The sequence below is a fragment of the Mus musculus genome, chromosome 2 (genome assembly GCF_000001635.26).
Source record: "Mus musculus strain C57BL/6J chromosome 2, GRCm38.p6 C57BL/6J".
Classification (NCBI taxonomy): Eukaryota; Metazoa; Chordata; class Mammalia; order Rodentia; family Muridae; genus Mus; species Mus musculus.
The window spans coordinates 181,829,828-181,857,809 of NC_000068.7; the positions used below are offsets into that span (position 1 = coordinate 181,829,828).

The following is a 27,982-nucleotide window of genomic DNA, read 5'->3' on the forward strand; positions in this document are numbered from 1 at the left end:
GGCTCCTGAGTATTGATTCTACTGGAATAAACAGGCCTGGGCCTGGACATGGCTCTAGAGAGCAAGCAGCTCTTCCAGCTTTAGGAAGGTGGGAACATGACTATTTCTGGTGTGTTAGAAAGATGAACAACCCTACTGTTGGCATGAGAGGTTCAAAGCTGTGAAGATGCTGACTCTTGCTTTGAGGACAGACCACTAGTCTGCTGGGTGCTGGAAATGAAGGTGCCTTGAAGTCTCAGCAGATGTATTCTAGAATTAATTTTGGTGAATTTATTCTTTCCATAGTGAAGCAATTCCTCACAGTTTGTAAATACTCTCTTACTCTTTCAAGAGAATAAAGTTCTAGTTTCTCTGTGGAGGAGATCATTCTCCAATCATGGCTGGGATCTGGGGTCTGCAGCTTCTAAAAGCATTTGACATCATCATCTTAGTTTGAATACTTGAACATCTCCTGTTCTTGGGATGAGGCGGGGGGGGGGGGTGCGGGGAGGATTTTAAAGGCTAGACTGTTGTTGGTTCTGAGCTTCCTATGTTCTGACTAGAACTCAGCATTTTTGTGTTTCCTGGGCCATTTGTCTCCCACTTAAGAATATTTAGGAATTTTCTGGCCTCTGAATACATTATTGCCTTCTCTTCCTCCTCCCCAATGCCTTAAAAGCTGCCATTTAGCTGAATTTTGAGAGTGAAAAACAGGTATACACAAACATTTGTACACCCCCAGTCCCTCTCAACTGGATTCTGTGCCCAGAAGTAGACCACTCCCCGTACAGCATGGGATTAGTCCCTCCATGATGGAGTGAAGCCTCAGGGTTAGGAGGGACCTACCCATTAACTAGTTATAGTGGCTTACTGGGAGCTGATATAGCACGCGCATGAAGGGGTTCCTAAGTACTAGCTGATTGTGGGCCTTATAATGAAAATGAAGTGTATTTCCCAGGGGCTACAATCTCTATGCTGTTCCATTTGCTATGCCTAGGACTGTGGACCTTGTCCTGTGTCTTTGACACTAAGGATTAGGGGGCTCCAAGTTCCTCCCAATATTCTGGAACTAGAAGAGCAGCGTATGGAAAACTCCAAAAGGTCATATAGGATCAAAACAATAATCTTCAGAATAAGCTAGTTTAAAATAGTAGAACCCACAGGACCCCTTATCCACAACTGTAGGTGTCTCAGCCAGTCCTAGGCTGCTGACTTGATAGAGCAGTGCTCCACGCTGTCCCTCCTGGATGCTTCTGTAGTCCCTTCTTAAGTTGTTTTTCTCTCAGTATCTGCAATATGCAGACAAGCCAGAGTGCTAATTTATCTGAAGCCTGTTACCCCCCCCCCCCACACACACACCCTAGTTGGCCTTTAGTGATGTTCCTTGGGGCTTTTTCCACATTGGGGTCTTCTCCTTATCCCAGAGGATGATGTCTGCAGTGAGGAGAGAGACCCACACATCCCCCAAGGTACTTATCTCAGCTCTGATACCTTCTGGAGCTCCACTTGTATATTTTACATCCCCAGTGACTACAGCAGCCCATTGGCTGCTCCAAGTCTGGACCTCCCTGGACTCAGCAAGTCACCAATCTCCATCAGCTTCTACCCTAAGTAAGATCTCACAGCCACACCAGAGCTGCCAAAGTGGATCACCACTGTGTCTCCTTGAAACACCTACCCAGTAATATTGCTACCTGGATTCCAACCATCCAATGATGCCAAACTGAGCAAGTTCACTGAGGAGAGGAAGAATAAATGATTATTTGGGGCCTTTGAAAGGCAACATGTGAATATGGATACTAGGGAATGTGCAGCACCCTCCCCACATGTGAACAGTGTCTCCTGAACTCCAGAGTAACCCATCCCTATAACAGATTTGATAGTCGGTCAAGGTGTTTATTTGTGCTGGTTTGAACTTCTGGAGGCTGGCTATACCTTGTAGCCTCACAAGCCAATGCTGATCTCAAAGGTCACACCCAGAACCCACAAAGTTGGAGCAGGTGGTAGTTTCACTCCCTATGGGGTCACTCCAGAACACCCACTAACACCAAGATGAGAGGCCTTGTAGTGGCAGTGGAATGGGGCACAGGCAGCTTTGCTTTCCTACAGGAGTCCAGAGAAGAAAGAGTGAGCAGGACAGTGACTCCACATCCCCAGCATCTGCAAGTGACTGTCCCTCACTGGACCAACCCATCTCTGCTCCAGGAGTACCTTCTGCTAATCACTCACACTATTACTTGTTTCCTTCATATCCTGTCAAATATGTTTTTCTTATTTTTAGCTCTGCCATAGCTCTTTATAGAAGTTTAGACAGAAAAAGATAATATGAGAATGTTTAGGACAGAAGATTGTGAGGAGAAATAAAGACCAAGCAGAAGTGCTGGAAAGTTCCATGTGAGACCTTCAGCCCCACTCTTTGGTATCCGTAATCCCCTTTAGGCATCAAACTTCTTCAGTCCTGAGTAGGAAGGAGTAATATAGAAAGACAGTCTGAACAGAGCCCTTTTACCTGCACAGGCTCCTGCCACTTCTCAACTACTTGTGACATAGAGAGTGAGGTTGTCCCATTTACAGATGGGGAAACTGAGGCCCAGGAAACTTCTCTGAGCTGTATAGAGACTGGTTGTGTTGACAAGATTGCCTACAGTCCTTTCACTGTAGGCCTGCTGCTTTAGATAACACATAGTAATAGACTCTAGAGACCATTTCTTGAAGAAGAGGGGGTGCTACCAAATCAACTGGATCTTCACAGAATAGTCAGACATAGTGGGTGTCCAAGAAGCAAGAGGTAAAGGGGCTACCATGGTTCCCATGTCAGTTGAGGGAGAAATAGAGATTACAGGTGCCTTTCTCCAGCTTCAGGAAAGTTGTGCACCATCTAGATACCCTTCCGGTACTAAAGAAGCAGACAGGCTAATGCCATTGTTTCCTGGGTCCAGATTACCATTGTAGGCAAATAGCACACAATACTAAGTGAACGGAGGGAGGGAGAGCTTAGGGAGCTTTAGTACCAGCCTTGAGTCACTGGAGATATCTAGGTGGGTGCTGGGACAGTGGAAATATATACATGGTGACTCATCACACAAATGCTAGCCCTGGACTGCCTGTAGGGAGCCAACTTGGAGCTGGCCTCAAGACCTGGCAGCCGGCTATCTTTTTGCTTTTCACAGTCAGTGGCCTCAGATCACTCACCAAGACTGACACTGAAAGAACATTCCTAGACTTGTTTCACTTTCTCATCATTTCCCATCTATGCTAGCTACCATGAACAATTGGAGGCTATCTGTTGTTTGTGGCCACCAGATATATGTGACCACAGCTGCCACAAGCTCATATGTGTGGGCATAAAACCACCACACAAGATTCTCCTATTTATACATAAAGACCTGGTTGACATCCATAGTCCACTGTGTGGAGTCATCTATTGTGGCCACCTCCTCTTAACTAAGCTGGGACTAATATCCACTGCAGTTTTCTGAATAGCTTTTACTTACAGGGTACCACCCCTTGAGTTTCCATCTCATAGTTCATAAGAGACAAGGAGGAGTACTGGCAGGGACTGGTTCAGATAAAGGTGGTCATGAGCTTCTGACAGTGAGATCTTGGGTCCCATCTACTAAAAGTGTCCCAACCTAGGCTTCTTTGTATATGGCCTTTATAAGGCTTTATGTCAGCAGCATTTCAGATATGAACACATATAGTCCTTATATAGACCCAGCCAAAGTGACACAAAATTGATACTTGCAAACATTTCCCAGGGCCCATGTAAAACTAATTCTTTTTTTAAAAAATAGTGTTAAGACTCTTTTCCCAACTATTCCACACATGTAGTTCTATATCTTCATATTCTTGTGGTAGCTATGTAGTAAACAGCAGAGAGACTTTGGTACCTGTCTGAAGACTACTAATTCTATTCTAAAAAGCCTAAAATGAGGAAGAAAATTCCTTCCTTATTCCCTTCAAGATGACCTATTCTAGTCAGGTGGTTGTGGTGGCGGTGGCACATGCCTTTAATCCCAGCATTTGGGAGGCAGAGGTAGGTGGTTCTCTGAGTTTAAGGCCAGCCTAGTCTACAGAGTGAGTTTCAGGACAGCCAAGGCTACATAGAGAAATCCTGTCTTGAAAAACAAACAAACAAACAAACAAACAAACAAACAGAAAGATGACTTATTTTGGCTGTTTCTTTCAGCTCAGCTGCACAGTGGTGATGTCTTGTGGCAGATTTTGTATCTTGTCATTTTTCCAATCACAGCTGCCCAACATTAACCTTTCCTAGTAAGGTTCTTTCTTAGGATTCTTCTACCCACCTCCAGGTTGGCACTGATAAAGTCAAATAACATTCAATGTATGCAAGCACCCAGAGGCCAGAACACTGAGCTTAAGGCAAAAGTACTCAGAAAAGACATCAGAAGGGTGGAGTAAGGAAGGGACTGAGGACAGGGTGGTTGCCACATGGGGGAAACTTTGCACAGTTTGAGGCATGTCACCTATTGAGTTTCCTGTAGTCAGCATTGAAACAGCTTCCCTACTACCAAGTTCCAAGCATAAAAAGAAACATGCAGCTATTGTCTGATGTACAGACACAGAGTACCTCAAGAGCCAGGTTTTTGGCTGTGAAACTTCAACTGGATTTTTTTAAACCAATATTGTAATTGCTAAGGCACTGCTTGACTATTATAAACAACAACCACAACAAGGATAAATGAGGCAAGAAGTGGTATCTTTAGTGATGAGATCAAGAAAAGAGCTGTCTTTCACACTTAACCTTGAGGATCTTGTGCCTGCCATTCTTTTGTGTATATCTATAGTTCCATCTGGAACACTGGGTTTCATGCCTGACAAAAACAAAAACCCAAAACCCAAACTCTGTTGCTTCACAGTGTATAGGTCGGCTCCTGAGTTCTTTTAGTTTTTAGATGTCTGGAAATTTTCCAATTAAAAATGCAATGTATTTTAAATTGGGGAGTTTTATGTTTATAGATAATTTCAGCCACAAATAGTTTCATGGATTCCTCACTTATGCACAGATTCTTTTGTTCTTAATAGCTTACATTAATATACATTGTTAAAATGGATATCAATATATATTACTATGAACTAAAGTCTATAGTTTTCATTAAGGTTCATTCTTGAGATAGAATATTATGTGTTTTTGTGGCACTGGGACTTTGCTCAAGTTAGGTAAGCACTTGCTCTACCATTGAGCTACATCCATAACTTCCTGGTTTGGGCAAATGATGATCACATGTTTCTACTATTACAGTATCATACGGCATCATTCACTGTCTTAATAGTCTTTCATGATCGACCCTTCTCTTGCCATCACCGAGGTTTTGAGAGTTTCTACGATTGTTTACTTTTCCATAGTTCATATCATTGGGATCACACAATATGTCATAGCTTTTCCATATGAGTGTCTTTCATTTAGCAGCAAGCACTTGGAAGCTGAAGAGATAGCTCAGCTGGTAAAGTGTCTGCCACGTAAGCATGAGGACCTCAGGTTAAATTCCCTAGTATTCATATAGAAAGTTGTTTAGTGAGAACTCTCCAATTTTGGTTTCTTTAAGAAACACAGAAATATTATTAGACTGTGTTTTCATCTTAATCCCAGGTGTGGGGATGTGGGGCTGCTTTGGACGGACCACAGCAGCTGACTGTGATTTGCCTCAGGCTCTAGCAGAGGCCTTGTTTGACAGTTCCAGATTGTCTAGGGCCCTGAGAGGCAAGGTGGGTGGAGACTGGTCATTTGGGGGCTGTTTGCAGTTTGTTAGTAGTTGTGCTCAAAAAAGAAACAAGAAGAAAGAAATTTGATTCACAGATATCTCTCTCTTCCTTCTGTCCTTCTTTCTCTCCTATCTATTGATACAGGATGATGCAGTGGGGAGGGGCAGTGGGTAAAGGGTGAGAAAAAGAACCCACAAAGTAGCTAAGTCCAGCTACAAAGTTGGGCATGGTTCAGAGCTGGGGAAGCAGAGACAGGAGGATCCCTGGGGCTTTCTGGGTTAAACTCCAGGTTTAGTGAGAGATAGTTGTCTCAAAAAATAAGGTAGAGAGAAATAAAGGAAGCGACTAGACATTGATCTCTGGCCTCTACATGTACATACACACATGTTCATGTATACTTATTTACATATGCATGCAAACACCACAGACACACCAAATTTAAAAAAAGCAATTAAGTGTGTAAGGTTGCTACATGTCCTTTCATAGCTCAGTAGCTCACTTTTCAAAAAATCCCTGATTAAAACAGTTATGTGGCTATACCTCCCATCTATTTAATATTTTTTGTTGCTTCTAATGTTTGATGATTACAAATGAAGCTGTTATACTACCTACATGTGCTGGTTTTGTGTATAGTGGTAAATATCTAGGAATTCAAATGGTGATTTTTTAAAAAGTTTTATGTATGTTGGAATAGTTTTGTACAGCCCTGGCTAGTCTTGAACCTATTACACTGCCAAAGTATGACCTTAATCTCCTGGTCCTTCTTCCTCCACCACTAAGTGCTGGCATTACACTTGTTTGCTGTCACATCTTCTAAGACGTTGCTTAGTTCAGTAGCAAACTGACAAACTATTTTCCAGAGTATCTTTATTATTGCTCATTCCCACCAGCAATGAAAGTGATGTGCTGCTGTTGCTCTACATCCTCACCAGTATTTGGTGAATTATAGATTTTATAAATTTTGGCTATTCTAATAGGTGTGTATTGATATCTCATTGTTTTATAAATCTGCATCACCTAATGACAAATTATGTTGATATGTTCATATGCTCATTTGCCATCTGTATATTTCCTTTGCTGAGTCATATGTTCATAGCTTTTTCCCGTTTCTATTTGTGCTGTTTATTTTCTTATTGTTGAGTTTTAAGGATTTTTAGAAATCCTTTATCAGATATGTGTTTTGGGAATATTGTTTTTCAGTCTATGTCTTACCTTTTTATTCTTCTGACAGTATATTTTACAGAGAAATGATGCCAGTGTTAAAAAGATATATTTTACCTTTAAGTGTGTGTGTGTGTGTGTGTGTGTGTGTGTGTGTGTGCACATGCCTGAGTGCCTGCAAAGGCCAAGTGTCTTGGGTACTGGAAATCAAATTTGGAAGAGCTATGTCTCTATTATTTTTACACGTGGATGTCTAATTATTCCAGCATCTTTTGTTGAAAAGACCAGCACTCCTCCATTGAATTGTATTTGTTCTCTTATCAAAGGTGAGTTTACTATATTTGTATAGCTCTAACCTAAGTTTTGTATTTGATAGCATCAATTTATTTCCCCCATATGACTCTTGATTACTGTAATTTTAATAGTAAGTCATGAAATCAGATGTTGTTAGGCCTATACTTTTGTTTTGTTTTGTTTTTGATCAATATTGTGTTATCTAGTTCGGGTCTTTAGCCTTCCCACGCAAACTTTAAAAAATAGTAGAATCATTTTCTCCTCATTCGTACCACAATCAACTGCAGGTTGAGTGACTTTCTTACAGCTATTGACTCAGGCGTCCAGACTCCTTCCTTCTTGACACTACTTCCTTCAACATGTACCCTCCAAGCAGTATAGAGGAGATGTGCAATCCCAATGAAATAGAACAAAAACTCAGAACAATCTTGAAAGGTAGCCCTAAAGATCACTTAGACTTTGGTCTATTTTGTAGGTTTCTTAGAAGTGGCCAGAACTGCTGGTTCAAGGTTCAAGTGTGCAGATGGCCATCCCCTGGACCAGGTAGCCTGGCAGGGTCAGGGCCGGCAGTCATTTGTGTTGTAACTCCTGCAGGAGAGTGGACCCAATCTATCACTCTTGTTTCTTAACTCCTGCCTTTTCTACTGTGGGGGCTTTGTCCTTGAGTGGACATAAGCAGGCAAAATGCCCTTCTCCCGTCGACACGCCAGCATCTTCTCATATCATTAGGCCGGGATATGCTCGGAGACCACCTAGTGACTGACCAATCAGGCAGGGACACACTTAACTCAAACCAGTGGGTGGAAAGTGGCAGGCTCGTGGGCTGTGCCGTTGCCCCTTTAAGAGTGTCCTCCAACCGCACATGCTCAGTTCAGGTAGAGCCCGCGCACGCGCAGAGGTAGCAGCGGATGTTTACAGCGGCTGAGGTCCGTCCGAAGCGACAGAAGCGTCTGAAGAACTGCTCTCCGAGACTCAATACGGGGGCTGCTGAGCGCCGAGGTAGAGCCGTCTCTGCCCCTCGGCCCTTCCCTCCATATCCCTTCTCCAGCTCTGGTTACCCGTTCCCCAGCGTCCGTGTATCTTACCATCTCCGAGAGTTTCGAACCCCAGCGCCTGTCACCCCCGCCCCCCCATCTCCCTGCCCAGCACCTCCCTCCCCTCCAGCGTGCCCCCCCACCCCCCGCCTGTTGCTAATTCTGGGATCTGATTGCTCTAGTTCTACAACCTATTTCTAATTAAGTAGGAAATGTTTGCAATTAGCTCAAGGGCAAGTCGGGCATTGACCATGATTGAAACAAATTATACCTAGGGTGGATATTGGGAAGAAGGCAGAGTATCCTACAGAGGAGAAAAAAAAGACCCCTTTGGGGAAAGATCTAAAGTAGCTGGAGAGAACCCCTGGGGCCTGGACCCTTTGTTTCTTTATTAGGCCTGTGCCTCTGCCATCAACTCCGTCATCTTGAGTATCTGCCCTCTGCTCTCTTGGGCCCTGCACTGTTGTTCTCTGTTCTTATTGAAGACATTGCTAAAGTGGGCTCCATTACGTCTGGTAGGTTGTCTCTAGAACGAGGTATTTAAGAGGCTCAGCACTGATTATATATAAAGGGAATTGAAGTGGGCCCTCTTGAGGTGGTGGCATTTGGTCTCTCCTTTTGCCCTGGCTTTTCTCCATCCTCCTCTGAGACCTTGCTGGGAGACTTGGGAGAAGGGACTCATTTTTCTTTTTTTCTTTTCTTTTCTTTTTTTTTTTAATTTCGGTTAGTCCCAAAGCTTTTCCACGCACGAAACAGTAGGAATTGTCCCTAGTCAGTACATACTACTGGTCAGCTTTCATTCAGATGCAGACCACAAGTGATATGCATTTGAGGCACACCCTCCAAGAGTTCTGGTTTTCAAGACAAGAAGCCTTGGCTATTTTCCTCGTTCTGCTGGCAGGATGATGGTTTAGAATACATGTTCCTAGCAAGGTATCCCCTAAGAAAGTGACATCCACTTGACTGTGGGCCAGCTGTCGCAGTTTTTTCAAACGCAGTATAGATATGAAACAGGGTTCTTTAGTCCAGCTTCACTTGTGTTGTTGTTGTCCACTTGGGGTCCTGTGCTGCTCAGTTTTTTTCCTATGCCCTTTTCTTCTGTTGGCCTGTGCTAATCAGTTCTGAATGGGAACTGTAATAAGCATTACAGCAAGTAGCAAAGTGTGTATCGTAGGGTAGTAAAGGAAGGACAATCTCCTAAAAAATAGTTCTTTGCTTTCAGTTGGAATCTACTGCACTGCATTCTTGTGCAGTGATACTGTTTGGTTTGGAGAGAGTATTTTCAAGTATGTTTTAGGGCTTTCTTTCTTTCTTTTGACATGGTGACTGATCACATCTATCTCAGCAGCAAGTAGTGATGCTTCTATGCAAGGCAATATTAGATTGTCAGACAAAGCTAATACTAAGTACCACACTCTATCATTATTCACCCACTCTCCACCAAAAGCAATTGATAGGGCTACCTTGGTGTTCTGTGTAGTCTAGAGAATGATCTACAATAGTCACACTTTCTGTTTTAAATGAGTGAATTTATTAAGTATATATAGCAAGCAAAAGTAAAAGAACTAGTTAGTAACAGAAGTAGTTGATAGAAAACATCAAGTTGAGTATTCACTTTAGTAGGGATGACTGGGATAGCACAGTTGAGAGACCAAACAAAAGGTAACAGCAGAAATCATCTGCGAAAATTCCATTTGAAGCAGCCATTTGAAATTCCTGATAGAGAACCCAAGTGAAGCTTCCAAGTTAAGAAAAATAGATAGATAGATAGTAGATAGATAACATCATCAAGTTGGGCACTTACAGTCATCTAGTAGAAATCAACTGGAGAAGTTGAGGCTGTCGGTTGGAGTTACCAATTGAACTTTCTTTTCTCTCCATGTTTGAGATTGCCATGGCTGAACTTCTGGTTTCTTGTTTCTACCAAGGCATTTTTATACCATGCAATAAACAGTCTTGTAAATGGCTAGTCTTTTAGCTATTCTCAAGGACAAATTGTTTTACTCTTGCGCTGTTTTGTTCTTCCTTTCACCCATCATAGAATTAGGTACCCACCAAGCTCCAGGAAGAGGTACTTTGGAGAACATTTGGAGACTACTAGAAACAAACATACTGGCGTTGGTACAGGAGAGTCCTCACTCTCATCATCCACTTTCAACAGACTTAAACAGCATATGACAGTTTACCAACACAATGCACATTATACTTGATTATCAAAGTATTAACAAGAAGTTAACAAAGAATGGTGTTCTTTTGTGAGTCTTTAACACCTGTATCCATATTGTGTACAAAACAAAAGCCTTTGGCTAAACAGTGCTGGTTTTACCACAGCTCCTCTGGCAGTCTGTGACTGTGAGCAGTTTAGTAACTCAGACCAGCTTGCCTTACCTTCTGATGTTCAATGTAGTGCTGTCTGGTAGGTAGTAGCTATAAAAACAGGTGGCTGATTTTTATTATTATTATTATTACTGGAATTCTTTTAATGTGGAATTAGCTTTTACTTCAGTAAAAAAATTCAGTAACATAAATGTCTAGTACAAATGAAATATATCTAATGTGGTACCTGCTGAAGATTAATTTATAGAACTGGGATAGGGTGAAGAGGATGGCTTTCTTGATTATGTAGGACATGTGTTAAAGGTTTTTTCCTAAACTGAGCTGTAAGCATATAAATACATTACTCTATTTTCAACTGGTGTCCCAAATTTTAATATGACTATTTTAGATCAGTAGTGTAGCAATAGAACTAAGTGGCTTATCTAAGATTAAGCCCAAGCTTATTAGCACTAGGGACTAGTTACAACTTAGGGCAAGGGCTCTGAATTCACTTGAAAAGTAGATTAAATTTTAATAATTGAACTGTGATTTGAAAATCTAATATTTTTCTTGACTATGAAGATGGATTATTTCATCATAAAATGGAAAAGAATTTATATCAAGAAAGTTTTTTTTTTTTTTAAGATGCTAGAGTGGTAGTTGATTTTCATTTCTAGGCTTAATTCTCTAGCACTGCTGTTACCAGTTGTGCACATGGGTGTGTCTAGGGATGGGTGTGTCTAGGCCCTGTCTCCAGTATTCCAGAGAGAAGACTGGGAACAGGGACCATAGCATAATTGTTGTTATTGTTTGAGACAGGTTCTTATATAATCCACGCTGGCCTGGAACTCACGGAAGATCACCTTGAACTCCTGAGCAGGAGCTGTTGAGATTCAGAAAGTCTACTAATCTTTTGTGGTTTGGTAGTCTTTCCTTCAACCGTTTATATCAGCATCACCAGCTTTTAAGAAATAAAGCCATTAGTTTGGAAAAGTCACCCGAGGTCAGTATAAAACTGGGGAGGATATTTTTCATTTTCTAGAAAGAAAAAGACCTTTCCGGGGTAAAAAAATATTCCCTGTTCACTGGATCATGGAATATTGTTTTAGTAGTTGTACCTAAAGGGGATGCTTTCTTCACCAACATGGGATAGAAGATAAGAAATATACTTCTTAGATAGCAAGGAAAAGGAAGCTATATAGTAAGTAGGCCTCTGAGTGCCCCGGCAGTGACCCTGTCTACTGCTAAACTTTAGCCTTGAAACTGATTTTATGTTTGTTACAATAAAGTGTCACAATGTGTTCTATTTGGGAAGAAAGTTTTGTGAATGTTTTTACCTAAAACGTAAACACCAGAGAAACCTAATCAGTAGGTTGGATGTATTACTTCTTGTGGGTGGGTTTGTGTATATGTTGAGATGTAGTGATCCAGTTAATGTTAATTCCATTCAATTCCATTTAAATTTGAATTTCTGTATGGCTCAGTGGCTGAAAGTATCTGCCACCCAGTCTAAAAAATCTTAGTTTGATCCCTAGGGACCATTCCTGCAAATTGTGGCACCTATAGGCCAGCAAATATACTTTCCAAATTAATAAATGTAAAAATTTTTAAAAATTGAATTTCACTTAAACACCATATAGTTTGTTATTTATTATTAGCTTAAATCTTTAGTGGAGCTAGTGTTTTGTTTTGTTTTTTTTTCTAATTATGGTGTGTGGGCTCATACATGCCATTGTGTACATGAGGAGATCATGACCCTGTGGCCCTCGTTTCTCTCCTCTCAACATTATGTAGGTTCTGGGGAGTGGACTTGGGTCATGAGCTTTGTACGACAAGTGCTTTACCCTTTGGGATATCCCTCTGACCCTAGAATTTCCACTCCCAATACTGGCATCTTTGGAGGGTGAAGTAGTTATTGACAAAACATACTCCCGTCTTTATTACATTCAGAACTGAGAATTTGGAAATAGCATATATTTAGAGATTTGTTTTTTTGCTCTTGCCCTTAATGTAAATAGTTATTGAAATTTTAATTGTAGCCTTGCTTGGCTGTGACCTTGAACATGGGCGGTGCTGTGAGTGCTGGGGAGGACAACGATGAGCTCATTGATAACTTGAAGGAAGCCCAGTACATCCGGACGGACTTAGTAGAGCAGGCTTTCCGCGCTATTGATCGAGCAGATTATTATCTTGAAGAATTTAAAGAAAATGCATACAAAGACTTGGCATGGAAACATGGAAATATTCATCTCTCAGCCCCGTGCATCTACTCGGAGGTGATGGAGGCTCTGGATCTGCAGCCTGGGCTTTCATTTCTGAATTTGGGCAGTGGTACTGGCTACCTCAGCTCCATGGTGGGGCTCATTCTAGGTGAGTGTGGATACAGAGCTTTAGTCCCCTCTGCCTTAGGACAACTTGGTTTTCACTTTAGGTAGAAGGCTTTGTGGGCTGGTTGCATACCCTGTTGGAGATCACGGTCCTCCTATTAGTTGGCTGAAAGGAGGTGGTGGGTGACTGATGATATATCCACTTGTGGGCTCTGAGTTGTGGGGCTGGGGTGCCTTTTCTATGTCTCCTCCTACCTATACTGCTGCATTCTGCTGTGAATGATGGAAAACAGCAAAGGCCTGTAAATTTTAACCTTACATGATGATTTCTTGGTTTATTCTAGTCACTCTTTTCCTCATCTCCTTTGAGTGTCATTAAAATTCTTTGGTAGTTGAAGTTCTTTGTAACAGTTTCTCTTTTGTTGTTTGCTACTAAGAGAGTAGTTGTATTTTTAAGGAATTTTCAGAGATGGAAGGGATTTATTAGGTTATGATATTTGGAGCCATTTAGGCTATTTTCCTTACAGATGTATGAATATAGCCGTTTCTGATGATGATATCAGAATTATCAGCTGAAGAGCTATTGAATTTTTGCATTGTGTAAAACATTGTAGTGAGGCAAAGACTTCAGATGTTGCTTGCATTTCTTCTTAATTGATATGATTTTTAATCTTAATTTGTTTTTGATTGACTAAGGCAGTGGTTTTGACTGGGGGAAAATAAATAATAAAACTGCCTATATTAGAAATGCTATTGAAAAGAGCCTAAGGGTGAAGCCTTGTGGTGGTAGTGGCACATGCCTTTAATCCCAGCACTCAAGGCAGAGGCAGAGGCAGAGGCAGGCGTTTGAGGCTGGCCTGTTCTACAGAGCTAGTTCCAGGACAGCCAGAGAAATGCTGTCCTGGAAACCAAAAAAAAAACCAAAACCAAAAAAAAAAAAAAGAACAAAAAGAACCGCCACCTAAGGAGCTGAGGAGATGGCTCACTGTAAATACTCTTTGTACATGAAGACCTGAGTTCAAATCATGTAAAGGTGAACACAAGTTAAAAAAAAAAAAAAAAAAAGCCAGGTGTAGCAGTGTGTGTCTGTATTCTCAGAGCTGGAAAACAGATAGGATTCTAGGGGCTTGTTTGGCCAGCCATTTTATCTCAGTTGTTGACCCCTGGGTTTATTTAGTGCTACCCTGTTTCCAAAAGTAACATTGAGTAACCTGATGTTGACTTCTGCCATGATACACACATATACATGTGCACACACACGTGCACGCCACACACACACCCACCCACCCACCCACCTTAATACCTAGTAAAAGAGTAAGCCTGGAGACACTGTGGCACTTGATACTGCCGGCAATAATAATGAAAGTGCTGTGAAATATAGATAAATCCTAATACAAATTTCATTTGTAAATACAGGTTTTTAAAATTTGTTGTAAAAGCTACTACTCTTGCCTTTTTTTCAGTTTGCAAATGATACTTTTAATGTTTGAGAGCTTTTTGAGAAGCCAAGGCATCAAAACAAATACTATGTTAGTGAATGTAACCTATACTACACATTGAAAGACTCCCTTGGGTGGTTTAGAGCCACGGATATGCTAAGACCTCAAACCCTTGTGAGTTTCTGTAATTATACACTACAGAATTATCTGTGTTGTAATTAAGAAAGTACAGAAAACAAATGAGCAAGGGTTCTTTTCCTCGTTCTAAGAGCTTTGTTTTCTCAAACCTCTCAGGTCCTTTCGGCGTGAACCACGGGGTGGAGCTTCATTCAGATGTCACTGAGTACGCGAAGCAGAAACTGGATGTCTTCATCAGAACCAGCGACAGCTTTGACAAGTACGGCCAGACGCTATTTATTAGTTCAAACAAAGGTTGTTAATTATATATAGAAAAAGCCAGTTTATTAGTATCCATATGCCAGAAAACATAGTTAAAGTGTGGTTGGATGATCCTAGGTTATATGTATGTCTACCCTTGTTACTGTGTTAATATTCTCTGGTATTAATTGCTTTATAGTTTTTATTTTTTCTTTCTTTTTTCTTTCCTTTTCTTTTTTCTGGTTTTTTTTGGGGTGAGGGTGGGGGTGGGGGTGGGGGGAGCAAGGTCTCTTTTAATAGCCCTGGCTGTCCTGAAACTCACTATGTAGACCTGGTTGGCCTCAAATTTATAGAGCTCCATCTGTCTCTGTCCTCTGAGTGATGGGATTAAAGGCACGTGTCACCATACCTTGCCAGCTTTGTGTTTTATAACTTATGATACTAAACATCAAATTTTCATTATTATAGTAAGAGAAAAAGACAAATAATTTATTTTGCTCAGTTTTTATGTTCCAGTGTAGAAAATTTATATCACCTAATTGTTTTCTGAAAGAGTGGGCATTCCAAAGAATAAAAAGTGTTTTTTGCCAGTAGTGGTGGGCAGAGGCAGGCAGATCTTTGTGAGTTTGAGCAGCTTGGTCTACATATCAAGTTCCAGGCTAGCTAATGAGGAAAGCCTGTCTCAAAAAAAGAAAGTGTTTTTTTAAAGAAAAACCTCCTGTTGGGACTGGTGAGATGGCTCAAGAGGTAAAGGCACTTGTTGCCCAGAGTGATGACCTGAATTTGATCCTTGGGACCCACCTGATGAAAGGAGAACTGACCCCCACAAGTTGTCCTCTGAAGTCTTCACAAATACTGTGGCACACCCATATGTATACACAGGTGAATTCACACAGTGAATAAATAAATCAAAATCTAGTAAAATCCCCAGTTGCTTGTCAGGCAACTGAATGTAGTGCTGAGCATTGTGAAAACAGTGAAAAATGGTGGCTGGTGTTGCTTTATATCTGGATCGTTGGAACATTCACATTTTTCTATTTTGTTTGTAACGTATAAGGTTCTATTTCTATAGTATGATTCTATTTGGAAATGTAGCTTCTAACTCCTGGGGCTGCAAAGTGTTACATTGTTCTGTGATTTTGTAAGTAAAACATAACCTGTGGTGGTTGGGTTTGGGGAGGAAGCCAAGAAAACTCACTTCAGATACAGAAGCTTTAAAAGGAAAACTTTATTTTTTGAGCACCCAGGCAAGCAGCTAGTTCAGGATCTGAACCATGTCCCGGAAGGGAGACGACGGTACAACATTCTTAAAGGATGGGAGCACAAAGTGAGGGGGGACCTGAGGGATGCCGCAGTGTTATCCAACTGAATGTTGACATTATGGGTTAGACAAGGGAGTGCCCATGGAGACTGGGCCTCATCCAGGGCAGCTGGCTTCAAGGTCTTTGATTCATTCTGTTGGACTTTAGGTCCAGAGCTCAGAATGATAAGGGGACAAAGGAGCTGGTCAGCTGCATGTAGCTAATTAGGGCATAACAGACAATTGATTATATAATTTTACAGTTTATGTACCTTGGTTTAGATAACAGCAATTTCTATATGCTTTGCCTATTAACAGGCATTTAAGAAAACATTTGGAGGAGTGAGGTAGGTGTTTCTTCCCAGGCCTGGGAACATTAACTTGTTTGACCCTGCCAGCAAGATGAAGTGTCCTTGAGATAGCTGGACTCATACAACTGTCCCTAAGATGTCTAGACTCAGACAGCTGTTTACAATAGAAGCTGTCCAGCTATAGGGAAGTCCTCATATCCCATGGGGCCTGGGACCCTGAATTTAGTTTCTCCCATATTGTTAAATGGAGTTTGAGAGCAAAATCGTAGTACTTAGAATAAGTTTCTTTTGCTTGTTCCCAACATGGCAGGCATAACTTTGTTTTTATGTACTTATTACAACAACATATGTAGTTACAGAAAACTTTTTTCTTTCAGATTTGACTTCTGTGAACCTTCCTTTGTAACTGGAAATTGCCTGGAGATTGCTCCAGATTGTTGTCAGTATGATCGTGTTTATTGTGGGGCTGGTGTGCAGAAAGAACATGAAGAGTACATGAAAAATCTTCTCAAAGTTGGAGGCATCCTTGTCATGCCCTTGGAAGAGAAGGTCAGGTTCTCTACAGAGCTGACATTGTGTATACTCTCCTTCACAGTCAGTTCATGTATACAACTCTTGTGGTAGCTTCTGCCAAGTTATTAACAGAGTAACACAAAGCTATATAGAGGTCTTCCATAAACTGCACTATGTTGAATCTTCTACCTCCTGTCTCTCTTGTTTTTCTTTCTATTTTCTTCTTTCCTCCTCTCTACTTTTTCTTCTTTCCCTCCTCTTCTTCCTTCTCTTCACTCTAGCTCCTTTTATTTCGTGCCAGTGACAAGCCCGACATTCAGGATAGACTGCAGCAAGCAGCCATGGGTGGCATAGACAATTGCTGGGGCAAGAGTAGCTTACTTTTGCTAAATTTTCTCTTTTAATTTTAACTCTTTGCTGTTCTGTGACCAAAAGCTGCTGCTTCTGGCAATAAACTCCTGCTGTTAGCAGCAGGGGATTAAGAAAAGAAGTTAGTTACTCCGGTTCTTTGACTAGAGGCCCCTTGCTGATCAGGTGAGAGGCTCAGAGTTTGTTAACTCTTTGTGAGCCAGAGAGAGGAAAAAAAAACACCCACTCTGGATGAAGCAGTGAAAAGAAGCTCCATTGATCTTTATTTCTGTTCTTAGCCTATTTTCTCTAAAAATTTGCCTCATATAACTATCAGGTAGAACTGTTTCAACAGGTTAATTACATGATTCTCTAAATACTTTTACATGCCAGTAAGTTGATAGTAAGTTTAAGGCAATAATTCATGTCATAGATTGATAAGGTTTAAGGAGTTACAACAGAATTATTTACATGTCCTTTCATTAAGACTAATATTTGACTAAACATTATCTGTTACAAGCCCCCACCATAAGTTAATTATAAGTTTAAAGCAATAATTTTTATGTCACAAGTTAGCATGGTTTTGTCAAGAGACAAATCATCTGCTTTATGTCTTATTTTGAAGTTTTGTATAGATAAACCAGTCTATAATTCTATTTTTTATCCTTGTACCTACAGTAAATTGTCCATTCCCAAGTGTTCTTAACCTAGACGGAATGTTTTCCTTGATTGTACATTTGTTCCAAGCCTTTCTTTTTCTAGTTCAATTGACCTGTGACACATGAAAGTTTACAGAGCTCTATTTGCAGCTTTTATTCTATAGAGGGCTTGAAATTACTTGTGTAAATTTAGGAATTCTATAAAATCATTATCAGGAATTATGAAATCATCAATTTGTCTATACAGACGTAATACATGAGAGAACATCTTCATGTTGATCTGCAGAAAATCTGCCCAATAGCATGGGCTGATGCCCAGGAATCATTAGGTTGTGCAATAGTGACAGGAAAGGCATATCAACAGTAACAGCAATCCTGGGGTGAAGTCTTTAAGGACCTTGCATTCTCAGAGCTCACCCATCACAGTCTCATGGAATGGTGAACCATTGTCAGAAAACTCATTTGCTTGCCTTAGCCTTTGCTAAGAAGCCATGGCTTCTGTCAATTTTGATCCTACTAGTGTGCTTGCTTAATACATTGATAGAAAGTATTTTACACATTCCCACCCTTTTCAGAAATTTTCTTGTATAGACTAGCTTGTAACTTGTAGTGCTTAAGAGAGTTCATGAAAGTAATTTTAAGTCATTTAATTTTAAATCTATATCATTTTGATGTTTACAAGGTACATTTAGTTGATAAATCTCTTTGTGTGTGTGTGCATGTATGTATGTATGTTATGATATGCCACCACATGTAGGTGGGTACCAGTTTGTTTGTATGCATGTGCACATGCATGTGGAGGCCAGAGAATTGACATGTGGTGTCTTCTTTGGATGTTTTCCACCTTATGTATTGAGTCAGGGTCTCTCACTTGAACCCAGAGCTCACCAATTCAGCTAGTCTAGCTAGCTACCTTCCTCTGGGGATCCCGTCTCCATCTTCTGAGTGTTGGTACAGGTGGACCACACCACCTGCCTAGTGTTTGAGTGCTGGGAATTGGAACTCTGGTTCTCGTGTTTGCACAGCAAGTACTTTACCATCTGGGCCATCATCCTAGTTCTTATTTTTTAATCTCTTGGGTTATTTTCTTTTCCTCATATTTTCTTTGTAACTGATTTGTTCAGGGGACTAGGTTTTTGGTCTTAAAGTGTGTCCTACACTTTGGAATTTCCAGCCCATAATCTCTGTGGTGGAGGATTGCATATTCTTCTATTCTTTGTATTTTCTACCTATTGGCAATCAGATCTAGAAGCTTGGTATATTTTGGCATATTTTGATGGAGAAGAACACAAGAATATAAGTCATGTATTATGATAGACGTTTATCTTCAGTATAGAAAGAATTGATTTTAAGACCACTTTCCTCCACTCATGACAAAATGTGCAGTTGCCTCAGATCCTTTATAGAATTATGTAGAATGGCAGTGGCGTACAACCTACACATGCCCTCCTTTGCACTTTATAATGCCTCTAAAGTACTTGTAATACCTGATAGAGTGTCACTGCTATATAAATAGCTGTTTACTATGTTGCTTAGGGAATAATGACAAACAAAATCTGTACATGTCCAGTGATACATGATTTACTTTCTGAATGTTTTTAGTATACAGTTGTTTGGATGTAAAAACCTTAGATCTAGAAGACAAGCTCCATTTAAGTTTATGGCATAAGCAGCCTTTCTGTTTACCTTGTAGAATGACTGGAATGACTCAGCCTGATTCATTGTTTTATTAAGAACTGTAGAATAATACATTTAAACTCTTTCTTTCTTTCTTTCTTTCTTTCTTTCTTTCTTTCTTTCTTTCTTTCTTTCTTTCTCTTGGTATTTAGGTGCTGGTTAACGTTGATACAGAGAAAACTACTATTAGTTATTTGGTCCCCCTATACTTCAGGGATAAATTTTGGTTATTATTGTTTGCTTGTTAATTTTCTTAATACTGACTTTTTGACAAAGGGAGGTAACCAATAAGGTTTTGTTAATTTTTTTATTATCACTGTAAATTTTTGATTGAGATCATTTTAGCTCTAGATTAACTTGAAGAGGATAGGCATCCTCATACTATTTCTATTTGTTCATCTAGATTATAAAATACAGATTTATAGTTTTAAGGAATCATGTATAATTTATGTATTATAGTTAAATATTTGGTGATCATTATAACTAGAACTCTTCTTTTTTTTTTTTTAAAAAAAAGAGTTTCTGGGCTGGAGAAATGGCTTAGCGGTTAAGAGCACTGACTGCTCCTCCTAAGGTCCTGAGTTCAAATCTCAGCAACCACATGGTGGCTCACAGCCATCCGTAATGAGATCTGATGCCCTCTTATGGAGTCTCTGAAGACAGCTACTTATACTTACTTTATTATACTTACATATAATATATAATAATATATAAATATAAAATATAAATAATATATAAATATAATATACTTTATTATACTTACATATAATAAATAAATTTTAAGAAAAAGTTTCTGAAGGGGCTGGAGAAATGATTCAGTGGTTAATTAAGGTCTTGGATTCAATTCCCAGCACCACACGGTGGCTCACAACCCTCTGTAACCCAGTTCTACAGAATCTGAAACCCTTTTCTGGCCTTGCCAGGTACTAGGTACATACCAGGTACACAGGCTAACACACAAACAAAGCACCCATACATGCAAGTAATAATAAAATAGGTTTTACGTTTCTAGGTGATAAAGAGATGGCTCAGGAGTTAAGTGCATACAGATCTTACAGAGGATCTGAGTTCAGAAAACTCATGAAGGTCTGTAAACTACAGATTTAGGGAATCTGATGCTCTCTACTGAACTCTTAAGAGTACTGGCTCTCACATGTGCATATAAGTTAAAAAATAAATCTTCAGCCATCAGTGGTGGCGCATGCCTTTAATCCCAGCACTTAGGGAGGCAGAGACAGGAGGATTTCTGAGTTCGAGGCCAGCCTGGTCTACAAAAAAGTGAGTTCCAGGACAGCCAAGGCTACACACAGAAACCCTGTCTCGGGAAAACAAAACAAAACAAAACAAAACAAAACCAAAAAACCCAAAAATAGAATAAAAAAATAAATCTTCAAAAATTTCTGAAAAGAATATGTTTGCTCTCAATATAATTAATCTTTAGTAATTGTACTGTTTAATCCTTTTAGAGAATCTTATTTTTGGATGAGTTTCTGGGTTAGATGTTTTTAGAAAAGATAATCATATAATCTTCTCAGTCTTATGACCTATTAAGGGCATATGTAGACTGTCCTAGTCACAATGAACACATAGAGGCTGTGTAGTTTAATTGGATTCTTTGGTACTAATCCTATAATATAAAGTGCTTTGATGACCCACACTGTAGTCTATCAGCTAGCATATTCCACCGCACCCCTGAAGTGCTGTCAGTGAGAGTAAGGACAGTTGCCTTAGGTATCTAGTATGACACATTGATGTTGATGAAAATTACAGCAACAAGGTTTTAGCGTCTGGCATTTGGGCCTCTCTTGTCCTCTAGGTATTGCAGGTGCAGATGGCTTAAAGCTCAGATGTTTTTGTGCCTTGGATGCCATTGCAGCTCTACTCCTGATAGCAGCACATAGAATTCAGGGTAAATGGTTGAAGTATTGTAGCCGTTGTACATCTTTGGTTAGTTTTACTGAGGACAGGCCCTCCCCGACTTACCTTCAGCCACTGTTTTGAAGAATCCTAAAAAGTTATTTTTATAAATCTTATCTTCATTACCTTTTTATGTTTTCTTGTAGTCCTTTAACTGACTTATCATTTGTGTTTCTTATAAACAGAAGTTAGGTCAAGGAGTTTGAGTATGTTCATGCTTAGCATTTTCATAAGAATATTTATGTTGTTAGTCGTCTCACATTAGGTGTATATAAACAGGCTGTTTCATATTTAGATTTGCTATATAAAAATGATTACACTTAAATATAAGTTGTCCAGCGACCAAATCCTTTGGATATTTTTGTTTTGTCTTTGAGATAGTTGACCAAGATAACACGCACAGGTCCTTCTGCTTGGGAGACAAAAAAGATTCTGGCTGTTTCCTTTGCCCCTCTGGTCCAGCCTTGCCGTTCGGAATCAGGACAGTCCAGACTTGTCCAGCTACGTGAGTATGAACATCCTGTCTTTTATCTTTGATTAAAGTTAGAATAGAAACAGAATGTACAAAAAAAATTTTGATATTAAAGAGTGCTAATCTCCTCTGTTGAATTCTCAAATTATACAGGATGTTTTAGATATTTTTAAAGTATCTCTTTTTAGTTCATCTTGGTGATCTTAATCTTCTTTTAAATCTATAAAATGTTGTTGCTAGTCATGCTTTTGAGAGTAGCAGATTCACACACAAAGGAGATTATTTTGGGAATCATAGGCAGTTTGCCTTGCTTGCTGGGAATTGTTACCCGAATATAGCCCTCTTTCTCACAGTACCTGTCTCATGCCACTTTAAGAAAATATAGGTGAGGAACCTGTTCTGCTGTGTGATTGAGAAATTTTGTGTAGCCTCACATACTTTGAACCATTGTGTTGTTTACTCTCTAAGATGCAGGCTGTACATGGAGCTAATGTAGGCTGACCTTCATCCTGATGTTTGTTTCATATTTAAAATATCTTTTTACAAAAATAGGATTTCAAAGTGATGAGGATTTAGGATTTCCAAATGAAAACTATCCATCATACTTTTCTGATCACTTAAAACATTTGGTAAACCTCTGAGTGTGTGTGTGTGTGTGTGTGTGTGTGTGTGTGTGTGTGTAAGAGAGAGAGAGAGACTATGAATGTGAATTATAAATAGTTCTAACACATACATTTTGGTTAATTTCTTCCAAAAATACTTCAATTAGTGGAGAATTGTTTACTAAATTGTCCTACTTTGTGTGTCAGGTAACATAGACAAAGCCTTGACATTTGGTAACCAGCCACAATGAAACATACAAAGAGCTTGGAAGGATGAGGGAAGTTATGTAGAGGATGATGTTATGTTGTGCTTGGTTATGTTCAGGGTGAAAGGAAACTTTCTTAAGAGAGGTATAGAGAATCTCTTACTACATATCACCTGTCAATATAAAAGCTTATGGCCAATAAGCTGAGGCAGGAAATACGAGGTCAGACATCCAGTAGGGAAAGAGAGAATTCTGAGAAATAATGAGAGGCATGGAAGATTTAAGCTGAAATGCTGAGGGGTCAGACATAAACTAGCAAATAGCTGAACTCAGGATAGAATAAAGGGAAAATTCGCTCTAGGAACTCTTGAGATGGATATACAAAGACAAGGAGAAGAAACCAGCCATGCAGCTGAACCCAGGTTAAAATAACAGGGATAATGAGTTAAGAAAAAGTCAGAAAACAAGCCAAAACTTACAGCCTAGTCATCTATCAATGAATAATTAGTCTTAGAGAATAATTATTTTTTCTGGGAGCAGAGGCTGAGAGGAAAAACTTGATTAATTTTTATAGCTGTTGCTCATCAGCATTTAATCTAATCCTTTAATTTTCATATTCAGTTATTATTATGGAGAACTTATTAAAATGGTGGAAAAACCTAAAGTTACAGAGAGGAGTAGAAAGCTAGAACCGGGCAAACTTTGGGACACACATTTCATGGTGTAGTCACTGTGGGATATGTTGGAGAAACTGACTGGAATGTAGGTTGGGTTTTAATTCACTATGTGGCTGTGGAGAGCTTCAGATATTATTCAAGATGCCGTACATTTGTATAGGTATAATCCTATCAATCATTTGTAGGGTGAATTTGTCAGACTGGTTTTCTGAAATTTTGTTATTTAAACAAATGTGCCCCTACTAAGAAAATGCACCATCCTTTGGCACAGTTTCTGGGTTTGGAAGACAAGAATTCATGAAAACATTTGGGAGACTTTGAAAATCTAGTTAAACATGAGTGTTTCTGTATGAGGACTTATCAAGCCTGGCTAGGAACCTTAGGCATGCATTGCCTCCTGAAATGCGAATGTTGAGTAATAAACATTTGTGTGATTTGGTTAGAATTTCTAAAGTGATCAGTTGGGTAGGGTGTTTGCAGTTTCTATCTTTTCTAGATCACTGAAGTTGATGAGACCAAGGGAATAAGAGAAACCATATAGCAAAGCCAGCATACAAAGAGACCACGCAGCTTGGACATGCACTGCCTGGAGCATCCTCCTAAATGGCATGCATGCAGGCTGGAGGCAGAAGTCAGGCAGGAATGATGGGGTTTTCCCTATCATGCAAGAGAAAAAGATTGAGACACCACCAGCCTCTCAACAGGAAGGGTTCCAGGACACATGACCTTTCTGAGGAAGAACAGGAGAGCCTAAGGTATTGTGCTGAGTCTGGGGTAGGTTTGACTTGATTGGGACTAAGTTTCAACTTGGGGAACTGGTCTATATTATTTAAATTTACAGAATAGATGTTAAACCAAGGATTAGTAGTCATACTGAGAGAGGAGTAGAGTGGACACTGAGCCTTTGGGCGTGTCACAAGGCCTAAGAGAAGTCAAGTCATAGAGAAGGGCTGTGAACCTGGCCATAGTGAACTGCATCAGTTTTCCTAGTGGCCCTCAGAGAAAGCTGGACAGGTCAGAGCTGATACTTGGGAACCCAGTGGCCAGCGATGAGACTGTTTTAGCATCTTGGGGAAACAGCTGGATTGCAAATGTTCCGGAACTAATCTTTTCTTAATTGAGTTGGTGAGAGCAGGATATATATAGTACAGGTAATTTGTTGTTGAGAGACAAGGCCTTAACTGCTCAGTAGAATGACAGGATGCAGGCAGGGTACCATAGCTTCATCTTGCAGAGAGAACACATGCCTATGTTCTCAGGGACAAAAGAAAAGAGAGAAGGGTTGGTGCCTCAAAAAGATTGGGGAGACGCTGTTTGTTGTTAGAACCTTGTCTAATGACAGTTCTTGCATTTCTGCAGGGCAGAAGATATTGGTGGGTTCTAGACAGGGGTTATGATTTTGGTTACAAATGTTGCTGATAGCATGAGAGTCCCTTCTGTTTTAACGTATTTAAACTCCTGTAAAAGGATGTTAGAAATGTAGATTGCTGTATTACTGAGTGGATGTTGTGATGTCATTGAGCAGAATAGAGTTATAAACTAGGCTGTGAGAACAAACCCTAAGTTTCAAATTTTACCACTGATCATCTAGACAGCATTTCTTTCCTTTGCAGAGTTGATAACTAGTATATTTGCAAAACTTTTGAGAAACACGTGTGGTGCAAAGTAGACCATTGGTTCCTATTTGCTTAGAATACTCCCCTTTTTGAAGTCCTTTCAGCAAGTTAGATGTGGGTTGGCCCCACCCATGCCCACAGGCTCTGCCCCTGTCCACAGCACCACCAGCCGTGCGCAGCCTACAGGACCTGGCCCGGCTTGCTATCCGTGGCAGCATCAAGAGGGCTATGCGACAGGAAGCCACAAGAGGAGGTGGCCTGAAGAACACACCTATGTTTAAAAGAAGGCGAGTCCGTCGCCGCAGAATGGAGACCATTGTCTTTTTGGACAAAGAGGTTTTTGCCAGTCGAATTTCCAACCCCTCTGATGACACCAGCTGTGAGGATGCAGAGGAGGATCGGCGGGAAGTGGCAGAGAGGACCTTACAGGAGACCAAGCCTGAGCCACCAGTGAACTTCCTTCGTCAGAGGGTATTGCGCCTCCCATTGCCTGATCCCCTGAAGTACTACCTGCTGTATTACAGGGAAAAGTGAGCTGTGGGAGAGTGGGACCAGGATACCCAGAGGAAACTGCTGGCCAGGTACATGTCTTTTCCCTTTCTTGGTTCCTGTCTGTGCTCTAAAACTTCCCATGTAATGGTGTGATTTATTTAAGTACAGTCTAACAAGAAACTGCATAGAATTATTTTCTTTGGGGGTGGGGTGGGATGTGCATCTTTTTGGCTCTACTGTAACTTGAACTCATTGGGAACTGCATGATGTCTGCTCCTTATAGAGGCAAGCTTTCACATTGAGACTTGAATTAAATTTGATTGGATCCTGTGTGAGGCAAGGGGCAAGTCTGTAAAGGTGTGACACACCACCACGCAAATTTCATGTGATGGTTCTATTGCTGGCCTCTGACTTTTGCCTTTTTCTATGCTCAGAAAATCCTCCCTTATTTAAATCAAACTAATCAAATATTATGTGAAATAATCATCCATAATTTTTTAAAGAAAAAGAAAATGAGATACAGAAGGAGGAATAATGTATAGAAATGCCAGATATCCTTCAGGATTTTCCAAAGACTTTCAAGCAGTCGATCCTCCCCTGATTCCTTCTGATGCTTTATAGGAACCACCATCAAGTGATCTCTTTTTCTGAGAGGAAAAGTTTTTCCTGAACCATCGCAGTGATTCATGAGTCAGTTCTAAGGTATCTACATGAGAATTTTCGGTGCAGGTGGAGAGACTGCAGTGTCACAGAACGCCCGCACTTCTTGACTTCTTTGGTCATATTAGAGTACCAGGTCATAGATTTTTATCTTTTATAATTCTGGAGAAAAAAATTGTTAGTTTTGTAAGTTTTCTTAAGAACAGATATATGTATTTTAATAGCTCCATTGCATTAGAGCAGTTTAACTTAGTGACATGTGAAATCTGTTATCTCCAGGCCATAGGTGTTGAGAACTATCAAGTTTAAAAATAAAGGGGGGAGGGGCAACCTTTCTGCTGTCAGAGGGAAAGACTTGAAGTTGCATTGCTGATTCCAAAAGCTGGCTCTTAAAAAAATTTTTTTTCTAGCCCAAAGAAAAGAATAGTGTTAATTGTTAGTAATAAGCCCAAGTTAGAGTACTAATTTAGGATTAAGTACTGAGATCTTATGATTGACTTTTAGTTTAGCCTCACGTGACTTGCAGGGAGAAATTTGATAGTTTTGCGATTTCTCCATCTTAAATGTGTATTTTGGTTCTTTTTCTTTTTTCTTTTTTTTAAGTTAGTTGAATCATTTTTACCACACATTATAGTCTGCATGTATAGCTGGGAAAATGTATAATACCCTACATTATAAATATAATGTACACTTACATGACTTTAAATATAAGCTATTTAAAGAAATTCATAGTTGGTTTTACTTGCCTTTTAACTCCACTTTGGGCTTCTTTTCTCTCAGAAGGAAGTGCATGCTCTAACTTGACTTGCAAACGTTTGTCGTTTGCAGGTTGTTCTTGATGTTAACTCTGATTGTTAGCTAGACTTTTGTTACCTGGAAAATTTTGGACATAAAATTAAATAAATGATACCTGTGAAGTTTGTATATTAGGTGGATTGATTGAATTTTTTCCTGTAATTGAGTATGGGCTACATTTTGAAAAGCCACATTTGCCTTTATGCTGGACTTTTAAAAAATGACAATGCGTAAGACATTTTCCCTTTATATGTTAAACTTTTCTTAGCATTTTGTATTTATATTTTATCACTTTGTGATTTTAAACCACAATTCAGTGAAATATAGTTGTAACAAGTGAGAAATAGATTGGCCTTTATCTTATACTACCAGGGAAATTTTAAATTTTCTCATAAACACTTTGCTGCCAGAATTCAGTATATACCAATGGTATATACAATAATATCCCACATTCTGTTTTCAGGCTAATAAATGTTAATATAGTCTAATGTTTGTCTTCAGGATCTGTATTGTAAACAAAATATTGACAGTGGCTATGTTTCAAGGAGTGAGTATTTTTAAACACATGACTTCTGTTGTAAGAATCAAAGGTGTACATAAAAATAGATTTGTCAACATGGAACTTAAAGTTGAAAATCCAAGAAATTAGAAACACTGATTTTTTTTTAATGAGGTGAAACATATGGGTAAACACAAATGAATCAATAAAATCGTGTTACGACATTCTATTCTCAGTATTGCTTCTGTGTTGAGTATGGGATTCTTGATAACATTCTCTTAAGACTTCATAATGGGATTGCAAAGATGGCTCATGCAGAAGATCCAGGTTCAGTTCTTAGCAGCCACATAGCAGCTCACAACCGACTATAACTCCAGTTCCGTGGGATCTGATTATCTCTTCTGAATTCCTATGAGCCTCAGGCACACATGTGGTGACTTGTGTACATGCAGGCAAAACACACATGCATATCAAAGAGATCTTTAAAAACATTTTTACTAATACATGTCGTTTTCCTTACTAAATTTTCCTTCACCAGATACTTGTATTGTTTAATTTATAATACTTATATATGATAGAAGGAACG

At 39.7% G+C, this 27,982-nt stretch overlaps 1 protein-coding gene across 7 annotated transcripts; it reads left to right on the plus strand.

Annotated features, from left to right (window-relative positions):
• Positions 1 to 331: 331 nt before the first annotated feature.
• On the plus strand, positions 332 to 27,633 carry Pcmtd2 (protein-L-isoaspartate (D-aspartate) O-methyltransferase domain containing 2). 7 transcript variants are annotated; one of them, XM_006500620.4, is made up of 7 exons: positions 332 to 8,157; positions 11,328 to 11,511; positions 12,548 to 12,878; positions 14,569 to 14,671; positions 16,641 to 16,812; positions 21,755 to 21,882; positions 25,046 to 27,625. In XM_006500620.4, exons 3-7 carry the CDS (start codon positions 12,572 to 12,574, stop codon positions 25,482 to 25,484), a joined length of 1,149 nt encoding a protein of 382 aa, XP_006500683.1. In that variant the 5' UTR covers positions 332 to 8,157; positions 11,328 to 11,511; positions 12,548 to 12,571; the 3' UTR covers positions 25,485 to 27,625. The 7 variants fall into 7 exon arrangements, with proteins under 7 accessions (XP_006500683.1, XP_006500689.1, XP_006500685.1 ...); XM_006500626.4 differs by having other exon boundaries at positions 21,759 to 21,882; XM_006500622.4 differs by having other exon boundaries at positions 21,759 to 21,882; positions 25,092 to 27,625.
• Positions 27,634 to 27,982: the final 349 nt, after the last annotated feature.